Genomic DNA, 16,833 nt, shown 5'->3' with positions numbered 1-16,833 from the left:
AAGCTGGAGCCTGGCTCTAGGAGCTACCTGTCAGCCACGGAGCGGACAGAGGTGGCTGCTTCCTCTTCCTGCCACCTCCGTCTCCGCTGAAGCACCCCAGCACACACAACATTCACACAGGGAGCTGGACTGATGACAAATAGTTTTTTGGTACATAGTTTTTCAGCAGGATAGGTTCCTGGATCCAGCATAACAAGAGGGGTATGGGCTAGGGGTGCAGGAGCTGGCCAGGCCCTAAATAGGAGCCACAGTCTCAGCATGTGCCCACACCAGCTGCTGCTGAGCGGGCAAAGCTACATGATCATACCAGAACTCACCTGAAACTGGTCTGCAGCCAGCATCTAAGCTGTCAAGATACAGCTGCATAGAGGAGATTAGCAGGGGTTGTAAAACCTGCTCAAGAAGTTGGGCAAATATTTTAGCAATTAACCCACACTGAGCTCCATATTACTGCAGCTAGGCTGCTACCATTTCTTGGGGTAGCTTGTTTAAATCCAGCTCCAAGATGCCTAAATTACACAGCAGTGGCAGATCATTTAACTACAGAGATAAATTACACAGGGGCAGTGCCTAACATAGGTTATGTTGTCATGATTTACAGCAGCTGAGGATGTGCCCCCAGATGTCCAGATAAAACCAAATTAAGTATACGATTTCTTTTTCTCCAAATGTAAAAGACTTGCAAACTTGACTCAAAAATGAAAAAGGAAACAGAAATGCATGTATGACCTTAGACTTACACTATGAGTGTTCACATTCTCCAGACAGCACTTAGACTCCCATTCTTTATAAAAACAAAATGTAAATTAAGAAGCCCATGCAAAAATTTCCACATATAAAAGACTTTAATTAAAAATAAGGAAAACATTTCAGCATCTATTTGGACTTGCAGAATGTTGTAATGTTAAGGAAGAAAATGTTAACAAGGGATACCAAGACAAAAGTCTTGCTGCTCTCTGGACTTCAGATCACCTCCAAATCAGGCTTAGGATTTGCAATTTTCCACTACTATGTTAGTAATAAAGGGGTCTTAAACTGAGATTAATCATCAAATCCCTGAAAAACTTAATGGTACAAGAGGTTTGCATAGCAAAACTTATTTAAGTTTTTAAACATTACCAAGAACTCAGGCACAATCTAAAAATAAGATCTTTTGTATTTTAAGACTACAAAAAAATAAATATGAGAAAGTCTTGATAGTTACGCTCATATGTAGGTTGCATCTAAGGTCTTACATTAGAAGCTTATGTATTTAAAATTCTATCTGGAAGCATATCAAATGTATTATAGAAACACTCCTTAAAAAAACAACCTCCAAACCTCACAGATGCTGTTAAACACCTGTAGCAAATTTGAGCAACTTAACTCCATCCTTAATTTTGACCTTGGGAGAACATAATGAAAAAGTGACTGTTTTCCAGAAGCAAACAAAAAATTAAATTAGTCTGTATGGTGCTATAAGTGCTCGTGACACTGAATTACATTGGTTTACTTTGTAGATGTTTATAGAGCCAGTCTCTGTTGTTTGACTTTTGAGGGAAGACTAATAGGTGTAGTAATGGGGGCTGGGGGGGAGAGCACAAAAAACCTTATGGTTAAGCCAAAACAGGGGTCATGCCTGGGGCATTTTATCTGCCCTGCTTACACACCCCCGGGGAACTGCATCTCAACAGTTGATTCCCTGTTAATCAATTCACATTAGTGCTTGCCTTTTAGTTTTCACTTTGCTGGATTCCAGGAAAGAAGTTTTTAAACCAAATGCATGCTCTATCTCTGACCTAGTCAGAGCTGTCGCATTTCAAGAAGAAATCAGCAGATTTTATTTGCTCTACCAACTGATAAGAGACACCTTCCTAAGTAAAGATTCATAGCCAGCAGACTCAACACAGAACAAGACCCAGTGGTCTGTTTACACAGGTCAGCAGTAATACGGGAGGAGAGGACATGTATGGATTTTTTTTTTCCCACAGCATATTTTCTCTAGCTACAAAGAAAGACTCATGTTATTATTCTTCTGCTCCCCTTTACTTTCTTATTTACTATGGCTCGATATTACGTGCTTGATAAGGAGACCTGTAGCCCTTGCTGTCACTCAATGCTGTTTTCAGTGAGCATGTGTGGTTTTGCACTGCTCTTGCCACTTACAGGTTAAAACTTAAAAAACAGTTTACTGTTCACAAGTGAGAACAACATTGGGGGTGGGAGGCAGGGGAGAGTTATGAGCATAGAAATAGCAAATAGCTCATTCACAAAAGCAGATTTGACTTTACAGCCAAACCCTTTAGACCTCTTGGTTAAGCTACTCTCTAGCATACACGCAGATCTTCATACAGAGGATCATCAAAAATAAATTTTATTATCAAACTTAAAATTCACACATTAAACAAAATCTAGACACAAATAATGCTGAAAACATTCTCAAACAATAACCATTTAGGTAATTTGGATGAGTAGCTAGTTACCATTGTTTCAAATGCCTTTAAGAATATTTCTTAATACACACACGATTGTGAAATGTCTTCAAATGCTTAACCGGCCAGCTCTCAGATTTTTAAATAGGGGAAAACTTATTTCTATAGAAATAACATTATCTAATTATGAATCAGAGACCCATAATTGTAGTGCTTGGGGAAAAAAATATCGTAGCCTTTTGAAATATTTAGAAGACATAAATAACTATTGTACATTTACAGGTTTAAATATTTAAAGGCCTTCGTTACTATAAAAAGTTACTATGTACATATTAGATGCTACATAGAAATCCAGCCGGAGGCAAGTGTTGAGCTCTCAGATTTGGCCGCTGAAACCTATGAATTTGGTAGGCAGATTGTCCACAGGATACACTATGGGGCCCGTTTTCATTGTAGGAGGTCCATTCAGCAGCTGCCAGTCGCAGCTCCGAGCCAACTCCACTGTAAATATTTTTAGAAGGACTTTTGCAAACTCTTTGCCCACGCAGCTCCTCAAGCCCCCACCAAAAGGAATGAAACTGAACCTAGAGGAATCCTCTGGAGATGGAGACATGAAGCGATCCGGGTTAAATTCATCCTTGTCGGTAAAGAGGTCTGCCACGTCGTGGGTATCACAGATACTGTAAATGACATTCCAACCTTTAGGGATCTGGTAACCCTATCAAAAGAAGATAAAGGAGACATGAAGTGCCTTGTTGTGTTAAATAAGGTCAAGTGTCAGCACAGGACATGTCGCTGCACCCCACCTCCCCTCCTGGCTTCCTGCCGGTCACTCTAAGGCAGATAGGCTACATGAACGCACTAGTACTTTGCAGCTGCTCTGAGGAGTGGAGCCCAAGCCTTGCTTACATTTAGCTCAAGGGTCTTGAGTGCAATTCGAAATCCTCCAGGAACAGGTGGGCTCAGCCTGAGGGTCTCTTTGATGACACACCCTGTGTACTTCAGCTGCTCCAAGACCTCCATGTCCAGCTGCTTCTCTTGGTTGGGACTGCACAATAACCCCTAGAAAGGAAGATGCTTCCATGACATTTATGGAGCAGGCGGCCAGGGCTCCTGGCACTGCAAAGCAGCTGTCCCTTAGCAAGTGGTGTATTTCTGCCACCCCCAAAAAGTAGGTCACCACTTGGGTCGAGAGGAGCCCTGCCTGGGACACCCCTCTTGGAGGTACCTTCCCACTGCCCCCTCCTGTGAAATGGCTCTGGGGAAGAGACACACCTTCACCTGCAGCTCCTTCCTCACTTTCTGTAGGACATCATGGTGGAGCCCTAGGAAGGCAATCAGTGATGTGGCAGCACTAGCGGTGGTTTCATGGCCCCCGAACAGCAGCTCTGTGGCAGACTCCTTCAGCTCCTTACACAGATGACAGAGGAGGGATAAAACAGGCCTTGAACCTATCTCTACCAGGCCCACTCGACCACCACAATGCTGTACATTGCTCCCAGACTGGAGCAAAAACCCAGGGACCAAGATGGGGGTGGTGCTTATGCTCCCTGTGGGCATGGCTCCACAGCAACAGCCTGTTTGCAGCCTCTGCACCCCAGTGCACTACATAAGCTGGTTTATTTCCTGGGGAGAGGAAGGACCTCTTGCTCTCTCCTTTTGGCCCCAAAAGATAAGTGAGCTGCTGACATTGGGGCTGAGGGGAAAGGACAGATCTGGCCCCGGGAAACCTCACCTGCATGTTGAGCTGCTCCCCGTTGCCCTGCGTGTGCTCCATCAGCAGCTGCAGCGCATCCTTGTAGCCACCCTCAGGCTCCTTACGGGCCATCTTAGCACGGATGTTCTCCTCGATCTTGGCGTGGATGATGTTGCGGGCTCGCAAGCCCTGACCGAGCAGCAGGGAGAGCAATGTGGGATTTAGGCCGTACTGCCATACCTCCCATCCGTCCCCCCCATCCATCGCCCACTGCTCTGGCTGCCGGGGCACCCCTCTCCTCCCAGCCTGCCAGGAGCCTTACCCGGTAGAGCCCGCTGAAGGGCACGTCAATGGGGAGAGAGAAGAGGTTGCGGATCATCTCCTCGAAGGCCTCCACCAGCTGTTGCTCGCCATCGGGGCTGGCCTGGCGGGGCTGGAAGCCCAGCAGGATCCTCATGGCGATGCGAAACATAAGGCGCTTCACCTCGGGGTAAACCAGCAGGCAGGGCCCGGCGGCACCCAGCCACCGCGCCAGGCAGGTGCTCACCTCCTCCTGGATGACGGGCACGTAGTGCTGCAGGGCGTCCCGGGAGAAAGCCCGCATGATCACCTGTCCGGGGGGACGAGGAGGAGGAAGGAGACACAGGCTCAGCCGCCGCGCCCGGGGCGGCCGCACCCGCTCCCCGCCCGCCGTCGGGGCCGTACCTTTTTGCGGTGCTTGTGCTGCCCGTTGTGGAGGTTGGAGAGGCAGCCCGAGCCCAGGATGGTGCGCACCGAGGCGGGCCACTGCACGGAGACGAGCCGATGCTCGCCCAGCAAGATGTGCCGCACGTTCTCGGCGCCCATCACCCGCACCGTGGGCCGCCCGAAGAGGTGCGTCTTGTAGATGAAGCCGTATTTCCTGCGCTTCATCTGCAGGAATTTCCGCCTCTGGACAGGGAAGGGGGGGCAATAATAAAATAAATTTTAAAAAGGAGGAGAGGAAGGGGCAGGGAGAGCAGCTCTTTCCCACCTGGGCACGGGAGCGCGGCGAAGCTGCTGCTCAGCCCCCGCCCCTGCAGCCACAGGAGGAGCGGGGCGCTTCTCCGCTCCCCGCGACATCGCCTCGCCTTACCTGCAGTACCATCTGCAACGTCTCCCCGAAGAAGGGGAGCCCCATGGTGCCCGGGGGCAGCGGGAGCGGGCAGCTGGGGTCGCGGCTGCTCACGCAGTACAGGTCCCAAAGCTTGACGGCGGCCAGAAAGAGCAGCAAGGGCAGTAGGAAGGTGCACAGGACGCTGGCGACCAGGGCGGAGAAGCCCATAGCTGGGGAGCGCGTCCAGCTCGGCCCCCCGGGAGCTCTGAGTGCGCGGGTCGGGCTCGCCGCAGGCCGCCTTTTATACCCTTCCCAGGTTGCTGCCCACCCTACCTTGGTCCGATAAATTAGTTCACCCAAAGTTCATCTTTAATTGCAGATTGCGAGCTGGCTCCTCCCCCCGAAATCTTTAACTATTTGCTTTGCGCGGCGCATCCTGCTCGCCGCAGACCGCCGCCGGGGACGGAAAGGTGCTGCCGGGCGCGGCGGCAGCGGCTCCGGGCTCGCTCCTCTCCGCGCCGCACCGCGCTCAGCCAGCAGGCTGCAGGGCGCCGCCGAAAGCTGACCGCCGGGGGCCGGCCGCCTCCTCGGATTTACTGACGATGTTCGTTAGAGACCAGCAAGTTGCGCCGAGAAATGTCCCGCTCCAGCACTCGGGGGCCCGTCTGCCCGGAGACATCTACTCCCGGGAGTGCTCCCCAGACGGTGCTCTGCAAGCTGCGGAGCTCCGTCGCCCGCCCGCTGCTGCCGCCCGCCGGGAAAGGCGAGCCGGCGGCCGGAGCCGGGAGAAGCCGGACGGGGCGGGCGGTCCCCCGTGCAGGGGGAGCCCGGTGGCCCGTTGGGCAGAGCAGCAGCTGCGCCGCCGCATCGGCGGAGGAGCCTCCACTGTCCCCTGGTTCACCTCGAAGGGCCCGGCTTTTATTTCTGCCGGCCGCGGAGGACGGAGCCGCGGACAGCAGCGGGTCTCAGGCTCCCGATGCAGGTTCAAGCGCGGGTCACCGAGGGAAAGGGAGGTGAGCGCGGAAAGGAAACACCCAACCCGCCGTGCCCGGCTCCTCTGCCCGGGACACGCTGCGCTCCCTCCCCCGGGGCCGTCGGGGCTGCCGCGGCCGGGAAGAGGCGCTCGGCACCGGCCGGGCAACCCCGCCTGCAGCCGTGGCGCGGGGGGGCTCCCTCCCGGAGCCGGCCGGCTGGCACGGGGAGCCGCGCTCCGGCCAGGGGAAGCGTGGCGGGGCGGGGGCGGCCGGCGGGGCTGCGGGGCGATGCGCTCGCTGGGGCACCCGCCGGCCGGCCGGGCCCCGCGGCCGCTGGGGAAGGGGCGCCCGGTGCGGACCGCGGCTGTGGAGCCGCGGAGGGAGGGACGGGGCGGCGGAGCGCTCCGCTGGGCACGGCTGCTACCAATAAACTACCGTGCTCGCTTTTTTCCCTCTTCTCTCCCTGTTACTTTTGCTTTCTTGCTCCCAGGCAAGCTGAATAAACGCTGGAAGTTGTGTGTGTGTTTGCGTAGGGGAGGAGGAGTTGTCACTTTTAATTATAATTTTTTCTGACAATCAACGCATCACACGGGACCCTCCCTCCTCGTACGATGCCTTGCGGGAGCGGGGCTGCCCGCCCTTGCAACCCCTTGCCCAAGAGCCCCCCCCCCCCGGGGCGGTACTTCCTCGGCCCGGAGCCGCGCAGCCCTTCGGGGTACGGCGGGGCCCGGCCGGCGCTGGCCGGGAGCGGCGGCCGCGCCCTGACCCGGCACTCTACCCTTGCCGGGCGCTGACCTGCTTGTGACCTACAGCACGGACCGTGACATCTGCGTGAACCCGGCCGGCAACCGCGCCAAGTTCACTGTCTATCAAAATAACGAGATACGGTGGCCTGAGCACCGATAATTACCACAGGAAGGCTTTATTATCTCCCCAGCTTTGTATTCCCCAGCCATCAGCTCGAAAAGAATCAAATGGTAAAGAGTGAAAGGGATAATTAAAAACATCTTGGAAGGGGGTCAAGAAATTAACAGCCTAATATGAACAAACTTTGATTACAAGTAACAATTATTACACTTCATTTGTAAATGCTCATGTTTATCTGCAAACAAAATCAGTTTCGAGGTTGTTTTTTTTTTTTTTTTTTCACTAGATTCATGTTACATTTTTCAGCGGGTGGCTATGGGACTCGTTAGTGCTCGGGGTAATTTTTAAGTGCGCTGCTGGAGGAGCCCCTGCCCTCCCGAACCCGGTGCTGGGCACTGCAGGCGCAGCCCTGGCCGCAGCCCTGCCCGCGGTGGGAGCCTGTGTCGCCCGCGGGTCACAGCCACGCCAGCAGCTCCTGCTAATTAAAGTTAGCCATTGCCACTTGCAGCCACCACCTACTGATTTCACCTCTGATAGCCAGAAAGATTCACCTTTCGGTACAAGGTCAGGAGGGGCAGAGGCTCTGGTTCACTACGGGATGGACCTGCCAACAGCACTTAACTCAGCCTTGCGATTCAACCTCTTCCAGACTTGACCTGTCACATTTGGGAGCCACATTTCTGCCTCAGGTAGTGTTGTGCTCGCTGCGCAGCCCTCTGACAGCGAGCGGCAGCGCACTCCCCGCTGCAGTGCCCCAGCACAGACGTGCAAGGGCGACTGGCCAGGGTGAGGTCATTTGTAGCCTGGCATTGAAGCAGGACGATGACAGAGATTCAGGGGACGAGGGAGCTCCCCAGAGCCTTTCCAAAGGGACTCTGTCCTCGTGCCACATTTCTACCCTCGCAGGTCAAGCTGCAGCTGGTTCTTCACACAGAGAACACCGTGCCACCAGGCCCAGGATGGGACAAGGCAGACGGTTTCCCCCACTGCTTCCATGCAGGACAGTGTGTAGCAGTAGAACAAGGACCTGGCCCCAGCTCTGTTCTCAGTGCACAAGCAACAGGACTCACTTCATTTTACATGGGAGAGAAATATCCCGTGTCTCAGTGAGGCAGGTGGTACTCAAAAGCCACCTAAAAAGGTGCCCTCAGTACCCAGGCTTAGTGCCAGGTACCATCCCCTGGATGGACCTACAGAGCTGGTGTCCTGGCACTTTTCCTGGCAAAGCTGGGCTGTGGGAGGTGACACGGTCAGTCTGGCCAGCCAGCCACCATGGGGCCCGTGTCACCTTGCAAATGCCCTCTGGCAATGTGAACAGCATTATCAGGAACAGAGGACTTTCTACAAGAAATCAGACATATTCAGAAATATCCATTTTCTAAATGTTTATTCCCCAAAGCCCCCCCCCCCCTACTTCAGTCCGATCCCTTGGTCAGGCTGTGGCTGGGGAGTGCATCACGGCAGACCCCGAGCAGCAGCATGCTGCTTAGGCACGACATACACAGCTACTACTACTGGGTGAATAAGACACGACCTCTTTGTGCTGGCTCTAATGGGAAGTGCAGGAATAAGATTAAATATTTACAATAAAAACCACTTTACACCCTATTACTCTAGCTACAGCTGATGCCATGGATTGGGCAGCCCTGGCCTGTGTTTTCCTGTAAAGCCCCCACCCTCATCTTCCCTCTTTTTACATCTAAAAAGCTACAGTGTGCAGGGTGTTCATCCTGCCTCTCCTATAAAATACCCGCAGGAGATAACCCTGGGACAGAAAAGCGCGGGGAGCCTTAGCTGCAGGGCTGGGAGTTTTGCTCCCCATACTCAGTGGCTGGAGACCTGTGTGGGGCAGGCGCTGGCTGAGTCCCCATGGTGGAAGCTCCTTGTCAGCAGCTTCGGCAGGTTTTTGCCCCTGGGCTGGGTCTGAGGCTCACCCCTGTGCTCAGGAGCAGGACTCTGCAAGACCCTCCCTACTGGCTTGCAACACCAGGAGGGGAAAAACAAAAAGGCCTTTGGGGTTTTGCCTTGCAGTGACCCAGTGCCATACCCAGCCTGGGGCAGCAGAGACCTGCCCTGGTAGCCATGGAGGGGCACCGACTCCAGGACTGTGTTGGGGCAGTGTACCCCTGGCTCAGGGCTCACTGCCGCGTCCGGGCTGCAAGGGGTGGAAGTAGAGCTGCAGCCCGTCGTCAACAGGGTGCACAATGGGCACGGTCTGCATAGCAGGGTAGCCGGGGGTGGCCAGCTCCCAGCTGGCCGTGCTGACCAGCTCGATGGCCAGCAGCTTGAGGATGGCCTGCGCCAGCTCCTTGCCAATGCAGCTCCGTGCCCCGCCTCCAAAGGGGATGTAGTGGAAGCGGCCCACGGCCTCCGTCCGGGCTGCACCAAAGCGGTCTGGGTCAAAGCCACTGGGGGGGCTCTGGTAGACGGCAGCCGTCTCGTGCGTGTCACGGATGCTGTACATCACGCTCCAGCCTTTGGGGATCTGGTAGCCCTGAGAGGGGGGAGAGAAGAGGAGAGGAGCGTTACATACCTGTGCAGCCAGCTGTGCTAGCAGAGCGTGAGCAGAGGCTGCCTGGGACAGCTGGGCTGGGACCCACGGACATTGCCAGGTGCCACCTTTCCCTGAGCTACGCTGCCAAGGATCACCACTGTGCTGGACACAGGGTGCTTGCAGGCAGTGGCAGGCAGCAGCTGCTAGCAGCCCACCAGTGTGCGGGGCACTTACATCCAGCTCGAAAGTCTGCAGAGCCGTCCTGTAGCCTCCGGAGACGGGGGGGAGCACCCGCAGCACCTCCTTAATCACACAGTCCAGGTAGTGTAGGCGGCTCAGCTTCTCCAGGCTGATGTCTGAGGGGTAGCGACAGCTCTGCCCCGACGCTGCCTGGAGCTGGGGGCCAGCACAGGGACTGCTCTGGTGGAGGGTGTGCCTTGAGAGAGCACAGGGCTGGAGGGAACCTTCCTCCGTTGGGCCTGGGGGTCGGCTCTTGTCCTCACAAGCATCTTTTGCTATGGGGAGGAGAAGTGACTTCTCGCTGTCCCTGCTCTGGGCAGGCAGGGTGTCCGGGCAGGGTCCCGCAGGGCAGCACTCACACTGCTGGTACAGCTCATGGGACACCAGCTCCTGCCTTATTTTTTCGATCACTGAAGGATGCTTCAGTAACAGGAGGATCAGAGAGGTGCTGGCACTAGCCGTGGTGAAAAAAGCAGCAAATATGAGCTCAATCGCTGACTCCTGGGAGAGGAAGGAAGGTGACAAGTTTGGATGCCATTTTAAATTGGTGGTGATTGAATTTTCAGGTTGTTCTCACCTTTTGTAGATTTTGTCCCCGTGCAGAGGGCCCTGGCCCCACCTCTGCTCTCCACAAACCCACACCCACCCTGGTTTGGCAGGGACCAAAACAAGATGCCCTTGTTCTTCCATTTCTGTATGAACTGGCCCCCCACTCGCCAAGTCACTGATGGAGAAACACAACCGAGATGAGTACACATCACCTCTAATCCAGCCTCTCTGAGCTTCCCCACACAAGATTTACAAATGTTAAAGGAGCATTTTAACATGTGTTTTAGCATACTGGGTGAAGTTCATTTCAAGCATTATGCTTTTTACCTTTATCTGCCAGTTTCCCTTTGTGCCCAGCTCTTACCTTTCTGCCCAGCCAGGTGTTATAAAGGTTGCATGTTTATGCATAAATCCTAGACGCACTGGCAGATCGAATGGGTTGTATTTGATCCATCTCCAGTTATAATCGACCATTTGCTTGTCTGGGAGGGGACTCAAATCAACAGAGTTGAAAGCAGAAGTATCTCCCTGCTATAGCAGGTCAGCCTGAGAGGTGCTGTAGCTGGCAGGGAGCTCTCCTGCAGGGATGTACACACCAGGCAAAGGACTTGCTCATTTTTCAAGCTTTACAGCCTGAAGCACAGCAGTGTTCTTCATAGCTCCATAGAGCAGGTGTCCATAACAAGTTAGAAAGTTAACCAGCTACAGACGGATGACAGCACAGTCAAATCTGTAATATGTGCCTTGTCCTGGCTCATGGATCTCCACACAGCCTCCCAGTCGTTCCGGGACTGTCTGCAGGGTCTGTATGGCACAGCACATGCCAGGTTGCTGCGGGCTTTTTGCAGCACCCTGTGATCAACTTTTGGAAGTTGTTTCCCAAAAGTTAACGGTTACCTGGAGCTCGGTTATGGCATGTCATGTCTCTGACAGCAAACATAATGCTCAAACTCACAGCACCATCTGAAGGTGCCAGCGGCTCTGTGGCACTGGGCTGAGAATACTGAGGCCAGGGGCCAGACCCAAAAGCCACAGGAGAAGCCCAAGGCAGGAGCACAGCAAGCTGCCACCCTGGGAGGGGCTGGGACCTGGTTGGCACTACTCAGCACTAATCGCTCCAGCCCAGGGGCAAAGCAGAGCAAAACCTCCCAGGGAAACAGCGCAGTTTCCTTTCATGCAGCTACGTGTCTGGATTTTAAACTGTTCTGACACAGCTGGTTTCTGGAGAGCTGAAGCCAAAAACACAGGGGAGGACACCTGAAGCCTGAAGGTACCTGGAGCCAAGTATGGTAAGTTCGAGGGTAGTGTAAGAAGGGTTACTCTTTGCTACTGTCCCCAGCGCCACACATTGGCTGGACTAGAGGCTTTTGCCAAAGTGCAGCTCTCAAGGGCATCTTTCAGCTGAAATAAAACCTCCAAAATAACAGATCTCTCTTGACCCCTATCACACCTCCTGCAGGCGTTAGCAGGAATTTTTACATTCACAAGGTAGCAGACCCAGATGAAAAGAAATCTCTTAGTTCCACCACCTGCAATTAAAACCCAAGACATTTCAATACAATGCCAGGAATTAGGGCAGGCTCTGCAATTTAAAATAACAGCCCTTAGGACTTCCTGCATCAACCCCTGACAGTGTTGCTACATAAATTGTGACACTGAGCTGCTGACTTTCCCTCCCTGCTTTCAAGGCCAACATAACTGGTGACTGGGAGGCAGCATCTTCCCACAGCATCGTCAGTACTGTGCCTGTGCTACAGCCTGACCCCCCCATCCTGGGAGGCAGGACCAGTGGTGTTACAGTTCCACCCGCCCAGCCAGTGACAGCACTGTCATGTACAACGAGGTTTTCTTCATCCTTCCAAAGTTTCAAGTGTTTTAAACCAGTACTTTTGGCAAAGTGATATCTTTTAAATGAGCTTTACATTTCAAGGGTCCTGCTGAGTTCATGCCAGCAATGTAAATCACAGAGTATTTAGGAAAGTTTCTGACAAAAAGGTCCTTCAAAATAATTTGAACAAAAAGCAAATTAGTAACTAGTGTGTGCCAGTGTTTGGAGTGTCTCTCAAAGTCAGATATATCCACGACTCTGAGACACCTTTGGACTTTTTACCCAATTACACCATTTCACTGGATGGGAGCCCTACTACTGTTTTGTTAGAGTGGAGAATACTGCCATAATTGCAAGCATAGGCAGTATGGTTTGCAAGTCATTTTGTTAAATATAAACAAGGTAGAAATTTTCTAACTGTAAAGGTACAGGACAGCATAAGTATATACTATAATTTGAATCAGCTAGCCTGAGGTCACTGCCATGTCACTCCACTTTTAATATCCCCTTATTCCTACTATTAGTGTCCATTTGTGGTCAGAGGCAGGGACATGATGAGAGATCATGTAATTGTTCATGTGTAATATCCATATGAATACTAACAGAGATTAATCAATCACTTTTGAATCTGGCAATTGTTTTTTAAAAATAATGATAATAAAACCCAACATTTTGAGAATAAATAATAAATAATTATAACAAATTTACTTTAAGAATATATGCTAGTTCTAATTGTAGCTAATAGTTGCTTTAAAGTCTTTCAAATTTTTTAGATTTAGAGATTACACGTTACAAAATACTTATAAAACAGTAGTCTTTAGATAATTTCCTTTAAAACCAAAATAAACATTAAAACTGTGTATGTTCAATACTTTTAAACTATATTCAAACACTTCTAAACTATATTCAGCTGCTGTACCCATGCAAAACTGATTCAGAACTTGTTACATAAATGCAATGCCATCTGTCATCCACTGACACCAAGTGACCCCAGAGCTATGAATGATGCAGTACTAATGACAATTTTTTCCCAAGATTTTTGGCAAAATACTCTTCACATTCAGTTGGTAGTTTTGGCTCAGTAAGGACTACTGGGTTCATCCCTAAGTCACAGCAATGCATGATGTTGCATCATAGCAATCCACAAGCTAGATGATCTAATTAATGACGAGGTGATAGGGAATGACCCGGAGTCCATCGTTCCATCCCTGGGCCCATTTTGATGTATTGTCTCAGAGACTTCTGGGCTCGCAGCCCTGAGGACATGATCTACATGCCGCACTATGCTAGATGCTGGGGGAGGTTTGAGGAACACACAACTAGCTCTAAATATTTCCAAGATAGGACCTGGGAGGTTATCGAGTGCCCACTGACATCCAGAACCTTGGCAGAGCCGCGTAACCCTAACAGCACCTTAAGGCAGGCTGAAGCCCGGGGGCCATGAAGAGGAAAGGCAGAAGAGGCATTTATTCCCGTTTTAAATACCGGCTCGCTTCTAATGCAGAGACACCATCCTCCTAGAGGGTATGAGCATGCCGAGACCAGGCTTTCTCGCTTGCACTGGAGATGGTGTCCTCAGAGTTCGTAAGAGGAGGGCGGGAGCCAGCAGCTGCTGCTGGGTCCCTGCACAACCCTCCTCCTGCCCCTCAGCCCAGGTCTCTCAAACAGCCACCAAGCTGGAAGGGACACTGCGAGAGGGGTTCTCCTTACCTTTAGCTCCTGCATGGTGAATTCTTTGCCGTGCTCCTTGGCACTGTTTATTATGAAATCCAGAGCATCGCTGTGATCTTCTGGGCTGCTTCTCTGCAGTTTCTCCTGTATAGCCTTCTCCATAAACTCATGTAGCATGTCCCGTGCTTTGATTCCCTGCAGGAGGCAGACACAGTTCAGGAGAGCCTTAGGAACCGCCCCCCTCTCCAAAGAGACCGGGGGGACCCCAAGTGTGTCAATCCTCAATCCCAGGATCTGTAACGGCAAGAACTGCTTAATCTGTTGCCCAGCCTCAGAGCCTTGCAAGAGGCAGCAGTTTGGGGGGAACTGCTGCAAATCCTGTTGCCTTGCTGCTGTGAATCAAATACAAGTCCTAAAAAGCACTCTGAGAAGAAAAGACAGCAGTAAACCCACGATACTGAGTCCAGCGGCATCTGCACTGAACAAACCCACAGTCATGTCAGGTCCAAAGGGACAAGAAGAGGTAACTTAATAAAACTGAGTCCAAGCAGCAAGGCACATCTGAGACAGGAACAAATCAGTGGCTTTACCAAGGTATAGTAGATAAAGGCACATTAATCACACCGAGCTCATCTCCAGAGTTGCATTGCACTCCTGTGCAGCAAAACATTTAGGCAAGATCTCAGCAAGTCAAGTGATCAGCAATCTCTTTGCAAAGTGGGATGGATGGAATCACAGAGTGTATGGCTCTGTGTCAAGATGCCTCCTGCAAAAGCCAGAAGGAACAGAGATTTGGGATGGAAAATGGCCCTGACCACATGTTGGGAAGAAGATACAGAGGCTGAGATTTGAGGTGGGATGGACTGGACAAAGGAAACAGCTCAGGGAGCAAGGGGAAAGACAAGGGGACCTAAATGCAAGTTGAAGAGGTTGGTCTGGGGCCAGACAGGCTGTGAGAAGGCAGGGAGGGAGAGGATGGGGGGGTGAAAGCTCACACTGGTGACAATCTGAAAAGGGAACTTGGACAGGGAAAATGAGAGCTTTGAACTGGTGGAGAAGAGCAGCAGGGAGGCTGGGAAAGTGGGACTGGCTGAGTAAGTAGTTGTGGTGGGGTAGAGCTCATGGTGGAAACAAAAGATTAGGCAAGACCTGGCTAAAAGGGGCATGAGGCTTGAGCTGTGGTAAGGGTGGAGAACCAGAAGCCAGAGGAGGGAATGCAGACTGAAATGGGAGAGCAAGGGTGGAACATAGGACCAGTACCTAGAGCAGGAATGTGGGGAGGCAGGCAGAGAGGGACAAGGCAGCAGGGAAGAAACTGCCAGTTGAAATAGGCAGAGGAGACTGTCCCTCTGCCATGTTCCCCTCCAGGACCCCTTGCTGTCTCTCTGCTGCAGGGGAACAAGGGACCAACGACCATAAAAGGGTCTCAAGTCCTCGGCCTGCCCTGAGGTGCACAGGGAGTGCTAACCTGAGGGGTGCTGTGCCCAACTGCCTTTATGCTCATGCCCACAGACCCCTCTTCTGCGGACTGACATGAGTCCAGGCAGGATGAGATGAGATAGGACCAGGTATGATGGACTAACCACAGCCGACACAGGCAACATATGTGGTGTGGGAGGAAAAGAGCCCCTCGCTGTACAATGAGCTGGAGCCAGCAGAGGGAGGTGCTGGAAGCCAACAAGGAGCAGGTGAGAAGTGCAGAGAGAAGGAGATATGGCTGGGGTGGGCAAGACACCAGGCCCTCAGACCTGAAACGAGGTGCTGGAGATGTGCTGGCCCATCAGAAGTGCCCCTTGGTGGGCCTGGGGACAGTGGGTCTGTGCCGCCAGGGCCCGGGCCCCTGCCCCCAGGCAGAGGGAGCGGTGCAGGCGGCAGTACCTTGCGCAGCCCGCTGAAGGGTATGTTGAGGGGCAGGGAGAAGAGGTTCTCCACCAGCTGTTCAAAAGTTTTGGCCAGGTCCTTGAACTGCTTCTCCTCCAGGCGGAGCCCCAGCAGAATCCGAGCTGCAATGCGGAAAGTTAATGTTTTAGCGGAGGAATAAACTGCGATGGAGCCCGGCTCCATGCACCAGCCCCGCAGCTCCCAGCTCACAACCTTCCGGATCCGTGGCAGGTAGCTCTCCAGGGCGGCGCGGCTGAACACTCTGGCCAGGATCTAGGGGGAGAAGGGGGGAAATAGAGGCAGGTGGTTAAAGTGTGTGTGTGGGTCCCATGTGCTGCCGAGGCTCAGGCCTGGGCAGGAGGTGTCACCTGGGCCGTGTGCCCTGTTGGGGCGGCTGCGAGGCTCACCTTGCGGCGCTGGCGGTGCAGGTCACCGATGGAGCCGAGCAGGGTGTGGGAGCCCAGGATGATCTGGGTGCTCTGGGGCCACTGCGTGCTGACCAGCGTGTGCTCGCCCAGCAGGATCTTGCGGATGTTCTCAGCGCCCGTCACCCGCACCACCGGCCGGCCCAGGAGGTGGGTCTTGAAGACGTTTCCGTACCTCTCCCGCCGGGAGCTGTGGAAGCGGGAGCCCTGGGGGCGAGCTGCAGGTCAGCCCGGGGCTCCCACCAGCAGCCCCTTCCCACCCGGTCCCCGTCGCCCTGCGCCTCACCTGGAGCAGCCAGTGCAGGGTCTCCCCGAAGAAGGGCCAGCCCATGGAGCCCCTGGGCAGGGGCAGGGCGCTGGCGCGGTCCCGGCTGAGGCTCCAGCGCAGCGCCCACAGGTGCCGGCACAGGGCGACCAGCAGCGCCGGGGCCAGCAGCGCCAGCGCCGCCGCTTCGGGCCAGGAGAGCCCCGCCGGCATCCTCCTCCCGGGCGGCGGGAGACGGGGCGGCGCGGGCGGCGGCGGGTCCCCGCCCCGGGGGCGCGGGCGGCTCGGGGGGGCGGCCCCGGCGGCTGTCAAACGCGGCGCCCCGCGACTCGGCGGCCGGCGCTCCACGGCTGGCCCTGCCGGCTGCTGCCCGCCCGGCCCCGCTCGCCTCCTGCTGCCGGTTCGCCCCTCGGCCACATTTATATAGATATTGGCCACTTACGCCCGATCCACCTTC

General features: G+C 53.4%; 2 protein-coding genes across 2 annotated transcripts; both read right to left on the bottom strand.

Moving 5' to 3' along the window:
* Window positions 1–2,787: 2,787 nt before the first annotated feature.
* On the bottom strand, window positions 2,788–5,410 carry CYP26A1 (cytochrome P450 family 26 subfamily A member 1). Its single transcript, XM_086466902.1, has 7 exons — window positions 5,222–5,410; window positions 4,813–5,037; window positions 4,430–4,717; window positions 4,147–4,296; window positions 3,687–3,821; window positions 3,321–3,473; window positions 2,788–3,129 (listed from the first exon to the last, which is right to left on the bottom strand). The coding sequence occupies exons 1-7, from the start codon at window positions 5,408–5,410 to the stop codon at window positions 2,788–2,790; spliced, it is 1,482 nt and encodes a 493-aa protein (XP_086323028.1).
* Window positions 5,411–9,154: 3,744 nt separating this feature from the next.
* Window positions 9,155–16,589, bottom strand: CYP26C1 (cytochrome P450 family 26 subfamily C member 1). Its single transcript, XM_086467286.1, has 6 exons — window positions 16,398–16,589; window positions 16,094–16,318; window positions 15,684–15,959; window positions 13,845–14,000; window positions 9,752–10,258; window positions 9,155–9,517 (listed from the first exon to the last, which is right to left on the bottom strand). Exons 1-6 carry the CDS (start codon window positions 16,587–16,589, stop codon window positions 9,155–9,157), a joined length of 1,719 nt encoding a protein of 572 aa, XP_086323412.1.
* Between the last annotated feature and the right edge of the window lie 244 nt (window positions 16,590–16,833).

The sequence above is a fragment of the Leptosomus discolor genome, chromosome 6 (genome assembly GCF_034619465.1).
Source record: "Leptosomus discolor isolate bLepDis1 chromosome 6, bLepDis1.hap2, whole genome shotgun sequence".
In the NCBI taxonomy this organism is placed as follows: Eukaryota; Metazoa; Chordata; class Aves; order Leptosomiformes; family Leptosomidae; genus Leptosomus; species Leptosomus discolor.
The sequence above is the reverse complement of the archived record's forward strand: the minus strand, read 5'-3'. Positions and strand labels throughout refer to the sequence as shown.